This window comes from Mustela putorius, unplaced genomic scaffold (assembly GCF_011764305.1).
Source record: "Mustela putorius furo isolate JIRA1106 unplaced genomic scaffold, ASM1176430v1.1 tig00003974_pilon_pilon_pilon, whole genome shotgun sequence".
Lineage (NCBI taxonomy): Eukaryota > Metazoa > Chordata > Mammalia > Carnivora > Mustelidae > Mustela > Mustela putorius.
In genome coordinates this window covers 16,588,985-16,598,589 of record NW_025422117.1, presented here as the reverse complement: position 1 = coordinate 16,598,589, position 9,605 = coordinate 16,588,985, and the positions used below count along the sequence as shown (strand labels likewise).

The 9,605-nt window shown below is 47.5% G+C and overlaps 1 protein-coding gene across 1 annotated transcript; it reads right to left on the bottom strand.

The window, feature by feature from the left end:
- Positions 1–1,144: 1,144 nt before the first annotated feature.
- On the bottom strand, positions 1,145–7,672 carry KCTD12 (potassium channel tetramerization domain containing 12). Its single transcript, XM_013057213.2, has one exon. It carries the CDS (start codon positions 7,264–7,266, stop codon positions 6,283–6,285), a length of 984 nt encoding a protein of 327 aa, XP_012912667.1. The 5' UTR covers positions 7,267–7,672; the 3' UTR covers positions 1,145–6,282.
- Between the last annotated feature and the right edge of the window lie 1,933 nt (positions 7,673–9,605).

Below are 9,605 nucleotides of genomic sequence, written 5' to 3'. Positions count from 1 at the left end.
AGGCACGCATGGCAAGAGCTCCAGAACGTGTGGTTCAAAGAACGCAGGACACGGGGCAGGTATAATTCCTGCTGAACAGAAAAAAGGGAGGAATATATATATTATATATAGAATGTCTCTGTAACAACACACCAATGGTTCCCCCTGGGGAGAAAAACCCCTCCAGGGATTACTGGAGGAAGGAGACTCATTTGCTAGGATATACAAAAATTACATTGCTCAAAGTTTCCACATAAACTTTCCAAAAACAAAATTGTTTATGTGTGTATTTGTACATAAACACACACACTTTCAGAACAAAAGCTATCTAGAGGAAGTACAGGCAAAAGCAAAGAGGAAGGGCGAAGCCCGGCTCCCTCTCCACGCGCCACTCCTGGCTTCCGGTGCCACAGCCCAGCAGACCAGGCTGTTGCCCCCCGCCTTCAGCTTGGCTGATTTCTCAGTCTGGAAGGCTCTGTGCTCTCTTTCAAGAGGAGGGTCACCAGTGATGGAGGGGATACAGGGGAGAGACCCTATCATAAAAATGCAGATTCTCTCCCAACATTCTGTGGAAATTTATCTTCACAAATTCTACTTTTAATTAAGGCATGTCTCGAAGTTTCTATTTTTTTCCCCTACAAACTTTTTTTTTTTTTTTGAGAGAGAGAGAGAGAGAATGCAAGTATGAGCCAGGGAGGGACAGACAGACAGAAAGAGAGAGAATCTTAAGCAGGCTCCATGCCCAGCATGGATCCCAACACAGGGCTTGATATCAAGACCCAGAGATCATGACCTGAGCTGAAATCAGGAGTGAGACACTTAACTGAGCCACCCCTACAAACTTTAAAAGGCATCTTTCCCTTCATTCCCCACGTTCGAAAATAATTGGCATGTGCTGCTAAGACTGAGGTCCAAGAAAATGGGAAGGACTCTTCCTCCACCCTAACAACCCACCTTAACAGGCATTCAACAGACAATAAACTGGGGCCGAAGCCTGTTCACTCCTGGCCAAGCTGGCCAGTTACACCGTGAGGAGTTCTGAGGGCCCAATGTTCATCAACAGCCCCACAACAACCTGGGAAGCATTCCCTCCCAGTACTTAACCCCTTAAATGAAATCAGACCACTCTTCAAGCCAATCCATACCCAGGAGTCAAAAGGAATAATTAAAGGAGTGAATGTTTTATTCTTTAGTGTTTAATAGAATACATAACAAGTCACATAATCAATGATTCATTACTTCACACACAGGGAGGAAAACAGTATCGAGTAGGTCTCTTATACAACTGGTTGTGAACAGGGAAAACAAATCTCTAGAGCATTTAGACGGTTGAAGAAATCCTCACTTAAAGTTTGGGCACGTCTCAATTGTCTTTTTTAAAATACAGAGGGATTTTTTTTTTCTTGGCTTTCTGTTTCATGAGGAAAGTCTGATAATCGTTATTTTTTTTTCTTTTCCCCTTCTATTTTGAGAAAATGGCTCAGTGATACGTATCACTTAGCATGTAATGTTTTCAACAATTGCATAATCCAGAGAGCTCTGTGGGAATCTTACATTGTTTGGCAGTTAAGAGTTTTCAGATGTAGGGAAAAATTTAAATAACATATAATTTAGGTCTTCAAAATTAACACCCACAGTGGACATCTTAAACTTTTGTCATTAAATGTCACTAATGATGTGTAAGTGGTCACAAATTATCATCATTTGTGATCAATAGTAATGGCAAAATTCACCTGCCTATAAAGTCACAAACACAGCTGTAAAATACTTTACATTACAATTAATGTTCACATACCTCAAAATACATTTAAAATACAAAAAAACTTGGCGGGGGGGGGGGACCACAAAATGTATAAGGTGACAAGAATTCTTGGTCAACTATTCATCTTCCTACCACACAAGATTAAACTCTAATATAAATTAGTCTGCTTGGATTTCTTCCATCTAAGTTTCAAAGGCCCCAGTAGAGAATCTAAATCTTCAAATTCAAAGATCTTTAAGACTTTATTGTCCAAAATTGTGACAAAGAAAAATTAACCTCAACATAACTTGTTTCTGGCTCTAGGAAACCCTGTACCAGGTACTACAGCCACTGAAAACCCAAGAGTATTTTATTTATTCTCTAGAGACAGACAGGTCATCTAAGAAAACTAATTCGGTTTTTTAAATGAGTTATCATAAGGAAAAAACAAAAGAAATTCCGAAGGATTTACTCTGCTAAGTTTACAATAAAAAATATTCAGTCTACTATTTTAGAAATTTAAGTCAATTGAATAAAGTACTTATGATTGAGACTATAAAAGAAATTCTTACAGAATTCAACCACTCCAGTCAATACTTTTCTAAATACGTGCACTAGAATTTAGCATTTTTCATGTGGAGTACAAAATGTTTCGAATATTAGAATTTACCATAATTTAAAAAGTAAAAAATTACCAAAGCTTCACCTTACATGGCTTCAATGTAATGACATTCCATGGAAAATTCCAATAAAAATTGGGATATGTTAGAGAATTGCCAGTTGCCCATTTTTGTCTGAGAATTCAGATTGTGCATTTCCTCAGAGAAGCAACAGGCCCCATATATGGATCTGGTTTGAAAGAGAAGACAATTTTGGCTAGTTTCACAAATTTTCACTTTGCTATCAATGCCAAAAAAAAAAAAAAAAAAAAAAGGCAAAAAAAACAAACAAAAAATAATGCCACCACCGCTACCACAAAAAAAAAAAAAAAAAGAAAGAAAGAAAGAAAAGGAAAAAAAAAGGCAGCAGCAGCAGCACAAGAATAAAAACAGTACAGAAAGGGAAAAAAATTTTTCCAAAAATTTCCAAGTCTCACACCTCTAAGGAATATTTTCCACAACATATAATCTGAAAAATTAGACTGAATATGGTTCATGGTCTACATGTACTTTAAAAATAGGCAACTTATCCAACTCCTGGTGCAAAAGCACTGGACGAGGTACCTGTGTCTCTAGCCACCACTGCCAACAATCTTTTTTTTTTTTTTTAATAAAATTTGTTAAATCTCATGTCACTCACTTGTACTGATGAACCAAACAGTCATTAAAGCCATAACACAGGTAATTGCACGCTATACTGGGTCAGTTTCATGCAATCATAATTATGTGAAGAATTTATGACATTCTCCCGGGTTATCTGAATGGTGTCTTTGGAGGGCTTACTGGTACGGACCCTTGATATCCCATCCAAGATCAGAGGTGACAAGTAACACTCCAGCCCACTTTGTAGATCACAAAGGGTCCTTCTGTGGCCCACAGTACAGGGAAGAGAAGGGACCCAAAAGCACCCATGCTAAGTCACCTAGCCACAGTAATCTAAGCCACCCAGCACAGAATGAGTTTCCCACCCAGCCTTCACGTTGGGCTGAAAGTAGAATATTTGCATTTTTTGACTGCCAACCTTAGAGGAAACAGTCATTCCTAGGAAAAGAAGTCAGTTTATGATCTCTGATCATTTAAATTCCCAGTCTTTGACATAATGCAAAGGGAGGGTAGCACTGCTGGGCAGCCAGAATGTGAGGGAAAGTAAAATCCATGTGCCCAAAGACGCAGAATAGTTCAACTCAAAGTTTTACGACATAAAATTCATTAGGACTTGAGTGGCACAAACAAAACTTTAGCACTGTCCCAGGACTCCTGGAATTGTGCAGATTTAACAGAGAAAATCAGAATCCCGGAGTCTTGCCACCTCTCAGTGGCTTTGAACTGTCCTAAGATGTTCTCACATATTTGTTGTTTGCCAAACAATCTAACAGAACACCACATAGGGTGGAGAAATCTGTGATGCTCTTTTGTCCAGAAAGTGACTTTGCTAAATCATTTCAGGCTTGAAACAGAGATAAGCTCTGTTGCACTACCTACTCTGAGAACACACCCAACTTATACACAAACACAACTTCCTGGATTTCTACTTCCATTTCCCTTACAATTACAGTCTTTATATACCAACCTAACTTTACCTTTCTAAAAATGTAAGTCCAATGAAAAGACCTCAAATCTGTTTACCAATTAAAAAAAAAAAAATTAGTGGGTTAAAAATACAAGTACCTTCTTTTTAAGTGGACAGTTAACTGACATATTATTAGTACATAATTAATAGCCAAGGAAAAAAGTATGGAGCAAACTCAGTTTTATAATCACGTCTTTTTTCCTAACCCAGTGTCCCCAGAGACAAGGATCTGAGAAACTCATGAAAACATGTTGCTTTAGTATATACACCATCTGATGCACGTTACTGGGAGTAGATATAGGAAATTATTTAGCATTAGTAAATGAATTAAAAAACTAAATGATTCGTGTAAAATGTTTATATATGGTATATACAGGTTGGATCACATGAGTTGTAAGAATAAAACTGTTCCAATTCTTAGTATCTGTTACGGACATAGTAAGATACAGTACAAGATTCATTTTTAAAAAGAAGAAAAAATAGCACTAATTTGAACACTGAAAACGACTCTTACAAAATCTTTAAAAACATACTTCAGAGGAACTGCTGTAACTCATGAAAAAGGAAAGGCTTCTCTGTCATCACAGAATATCCAAAGGAGCCTCACAGCATGAAAAGACAAGGATTCACTTCCCTTCACCTAAAGTGTAGATAGAATATGCAGTGGGGATTTATTCCATGTTAGAGTAAAGGTATAAGGCAACCAGGTCTCCTTCTGTTTCTCTTGCATTTACCTAAAAACACGATTTTATTGCTGAACCCACTTGTAAGCACTTTCTTGCCTTTGTTTACAAACGTTTCATTGTATAGCTATGTACAGATGGGCAGCCCTGGGTGCTTCTGTCTCTCTGCAGCTCTGTCACCCGAAGAGATTCCACCTTAATTTCAAACCATCTGCAGGAAGAAGTGGCATTTTCAGGTTTTCGGGGTTTGCCCAGAAGTCAACATTGGCTGGGCTTGAAGAAAATAAGGATTTTTAAGAAGAGATCTTAAGTTTAAGTAACCAAGACCAAACAGATTTTGCTCGTTAATAGATCTTAAAATCAGAATGTATAATCAACAAGAAAATAAAGTTCAGAAAAACCTAAACTAAAGTTCAAAAACTACTGGGTAACTCTTTGGTTAGGTTATGTAAGTATCAGCAACTTCTAAGTTTAGGACTCAAAACAGTTAGTTCAATAAACTGCCAGATAAGAGTAGATCTGTTACTAATCTTTACAAAATGCTTTGCATGTTTGTGTGTACTATTTTTTTTTTAAATGTGCGTGTACTCAAACGGATGGCACAAACTTCCAACTTTCAAATAATAAAGGAATGTGTCTGCTCCCCCCTTCCCACCCCTTCACCCCTCCTTCCTCCCTCCCCCCCATCCCACCCCCCAAGTCTTACAAGCTAAGGTCCTACTGCCATTCACTGCAACAATACGGGCTCTCCTAATACCCACGACGTGCATTATGGCTACCCAGCTCCGGTTACGGTCACAGCCAGGTGGCTTCCCGCAGTGCCGGGTGACCCGGGCTGTCTCGCCCTTGCTTGCCGGCGTCAGCACTCTTGCTCCCTCTCGCCGGTAAAGGCAGCCATGTCGACCGGTCGAACTAAGGGAAGCGGGCGCTGGAGCCAAGGAGAAAGGATGCCTCCCCACGCAGGAGGGTAACTTTCTACAAGTTTAGGCCACAGGCGAAGACTTTTCATTGTGCACGGAAAAGATACGATCCTTCATTGTGCCAGCACTAGATTCTTTTCCTACTTCTACCTATTAACGTGTCAAAACTTTATTCATTCTGCAGTCTCTGTCTCCACGGGATCCTAATTCCAGGTCCAGAGTCTTCCATCCAGCTCTCTCAAACTCTACCTTTAAAGAGGGTCACAAAGGCTACGTAATGACCTTTGAAAACACTAACTAGTCCCAGTGTTATCAATTCTGATCTCTTGAGCCCCGAAAAGAGTCAAAAGAGCTTGGGATTTCAGGGAATCTTCTACACACTGGACAGAGTCCCATCTGGTTCTGAACAATTCTGCCATTCCCAGGTACTTGGTGACTTTGTGGCCACACTGCCTCATTAGATCCAGACTGAAGGACAATCCAGGGGAGGGGTGGTTGGAGTCAGTGGGGCAGAGGAAGCACTGGAGGGGGTACATCGGGGCTCTCTCGGTTAGCGGGGTCCAAAGAAGACGAAGAAGCCGAGAGGATCTGCGGCTGCAGGTTCTCAAGTGGGGCGTGAGTGGGCCTGGCCCAGCTACTAAAGGTGGGAGAGAGGGGCATGGAAAGGCGTGGGGTAGGAGCAGGAAGGCGGGGGATGGGAGCGCTGGAGTCGCGAGGGGGTCTGGGGAGCTCACTCCCGGCAGAAGACGTACTCCGTGTAGCTGGTCCAGATCTTGTCCTCGCTCTGGTCGGTGCTGCTGGCGAAGGCGCAGGTGCCCGTGGAACTGCACGCCACCATGTGGAAGCCCGACTCGGACAGCTTGTCGAAGGCCTGCTCCAGGAAGTTGAACTTGAGGTAATAGCGCGAAGTGTAGCGCTCGGGAGGCCGGTCCGGGTCCCGGCTCTCATTCAGGGTGTCGCCGAACACCTCCTTGGCCAGCGACGTCTTGCCGCACACCGTGATGCGTGCCACTCGCCGGAACTTGGCGTCTGCCTGCGCGTCCCGCCCGATGGTGTAGGAGCCGCGGTAGCCGATGGTGATGTAGCCCGAGCGCCGGCTGCCGTCCAGCGACTGGGACGGCGTGAGCAGCGGGCCCGCCGCACCCCCGGACGGGCTGCGGCTAGCCAGCTCCAGCGTGGGCGAGGGCGCCCCGGCAGACGAGCCCTCCTGCTGCTCGGGCTCCGCGTAGCCGAGCGGCAGCAGCTCGTCGCCCAGCGAGCCCTCCTTCTGCACTCCGCGCCGCGAGTGCGGAGGCGGCGGCCCGGGGCCGGGCTGCTGGGGCGCCCCGAGGCGGCGCACGAGCTCGGGCAGCTCGAAGTACTCGGCCTCGCGCTGCAGCCGGCTGCGCTCGGGGAAATAGTCGGGCAGCACGAGCTGCAAGTCCCGCAGGTAATCCAGGATGTAGCGGAAGAGGAAGCCGTCTCGGTCCAGAAAGAAGCGGCCTTTGCTGTCCCGGGCCAGCTCCTGCGGCTGCTGCTGCGTGAACATGCGCCAGAGCAGCGAGTCGGGCACCGACACCACGGTGCAGCGCCGGGTCACATACACCTGGCCCCCCACGTTCAGCTCCACGATATCGGGGAAGAGCGGCGGCTCCGCCGAGGAGGACGAGGAGCCGCTGCCACCCCCGCCGCCGCCCCCGTTGGGTAATCCACGTGTGCTGTCCGCTAGAGCCATGGCAAAGAGGGGGCCGGTCCGGGGTGATGGCAGGGAGCGGGGCCGCGCACCGAAGCCGCCGCCGCCTTTGCCGGACTCTGGCTCAGCCCTGCGCTCCGGCCGCCACCGCCACCACCGCCGCAGCCGCTGGGAGCCGCGCAGAGCCCAGCGGTGCAAGCGCGCTGCTGTGCGCCCCCGAGGACCGCGGTGCGCTCGCCCCGCCTCACCCGCGCGCTCCAGGCGAGTGCCGGCTCTCGGCCGGCGCGCGGCTTAAGTAGAGCCGCCCGCTCGGGCGCCGCGGCGCGCAGGAGGCGTGGGCGGCGGTGGAGCGGCGGAGCCTTGCTCCCCCGGGCGGGAGGGGGCGCCGGCGGAGCCAGGAATCGATTTGCATCCTAAACGCTGACGCCGCGCCCGGCTGCTGGCTCCACCCCGGCTCGCGCGCGTCGGGGACGACCCGACTCCCCCGCCGCCCCACCTCCACCTCGCCGGGCCCGCGCTCCAGCCCAACTTTGTTCCCCTGCAAAACGGATGGAGGAGGTTGGGACCGGCCGCTCCGGAGGACCAGCTTCCTTCGGAGGGGCAGTCGCGGCGCCCTCTGCCCTCCTAACCCCGCCTGGGAGGAGGACGTGAACTTTCCGGCTCCCCCCGCAGTCCCAGCCCCGGCCCGGCCGCCTCCGGAACTGGCCACTTTAAACCTCGGACCTGTGGCGCTGCCCTAGTCGGATGTTGTGTTCCCGAAAGTTCTCAAGAGAGGCCAGAAAGCTGGAGGGACGAAGGGGCCGCCCCAGGCCCGAGGCAGCCAGATACTACGGGCGTTAACGAGTAGTCTCGGGAAAGCCGAGGAACAGAAAACTAACCTCGCGCTCCAGCCGTAGAACTCTCTCCGACAGTTTCTTCCATGGGTGAGGCGGCAAACTCTGGCTGAGAGACCTCAAGGTGGGAGGAAATGAGCTGCTGTGGCTCCCGGAGAAGTCCGGTGCGCTGGAGGAGTGACTTGGTGGCGCGTTGCCGAGGGCGGAGGACGCGGCCTCCTCCCGTGGCGCCTTCGAGGCCGAAGGAACCACTGAGCCTCCCGGCCCCCTTCAGCCTTCGCTGAATCTCGCGGTAAAATAAGCAGGTTTTGCAGATCTAACGTCATTTGGGAAAACCACCTTTCCGCCCCTGCGTGTTTCTCCTCTCAAAGGGCCAGGTGCACCGCGGTCCTTCCAGGCGGTCCTCTGAAGGTTGCCTCTAAGTCTCAGGGCCTCTGGACTTGTGGAGGCCCCTCTGGGATCCTGGTGCCCTGAATCCTCCCTCCTCGCATTCACCTGGCGCGCTGCAGCCCAGAGGACTCCTTCTCCCGCACCTCGCCAACCCTTCCCTGGCTTCGCAAGGCCGAGGAGCCCGCTGGATTGCTCCTTCCACGTGCCAGCCCAGCCAGGCCCAACACATTCAGAAATTTCATGTTGGTGATGATCTGATCCTGACTTCGGAAAATAAGAGCGCTACTGGGCACTGAAGAATGAGGACAGAAGAGAGGGCGGAGGGAGGATCTTAAGAAATCCCCATGTCCATGAATAGTTCTGCACCGCTCTTTGCCAAGGCCCTATAGCGAAGAATGCAAGGTTGAAATAAGATCCAAAGTGCTTTCCGCGCAGCCCAGCAGGCAAACGGTCAGAAGTCCGAGCGGTTGTCAGATCAGTTTGAAGTACATACCGTCAGTCAGGATAAATCAGGGCAGATCTTTGTTCTCCATAATAATGTTTTCCCGTGTTGTAACTACCCAATGAACTTTACAGTCTTCTCACGGATAAGTGTCATTTTTTTACTTTGAAATGTTTATGTCTGTTGAACAATTATCTCATTCATGTCAGAGTGCTGAAATACGATCCAGCCCCAAACTAGCTCACTTAATTGCAAGTACAGATTTTGATACTGAATATATTTGACTGCTCTTTTTTGTTTGTTCTTTCGGATAAATAATAGATGACACAAAAAGTTCCAAGTTCCGAAGCTGAATTTCTAGATGGTTGTGCTACTATTTGGTATATCAGTGTCACAAGACTGACAAAAGCAGTCTCTTTTCTATAAACCCCAGAAAGGCCTTCTTTCCATATATATTTTTGTATCATTACTTTGTTCACTGTACCAGCAGATCCTTTCAGTTCCACCTTAAAATATATCCAGACTACCAACAAGTCCTCCCTTGCCCATAATCACCACCCTGGACCAAGCCACCCATCATCTCTTACCTGGATTATTGCATTGGTCTGCTAACTGCACCCCCCTTTGCCCCCTAAAATATTTATATTTTTATTTAATATTTTATCACCAGAACAAAAGGAGGGATCCTATTATAACCTAAATCAGATCATGTCTCT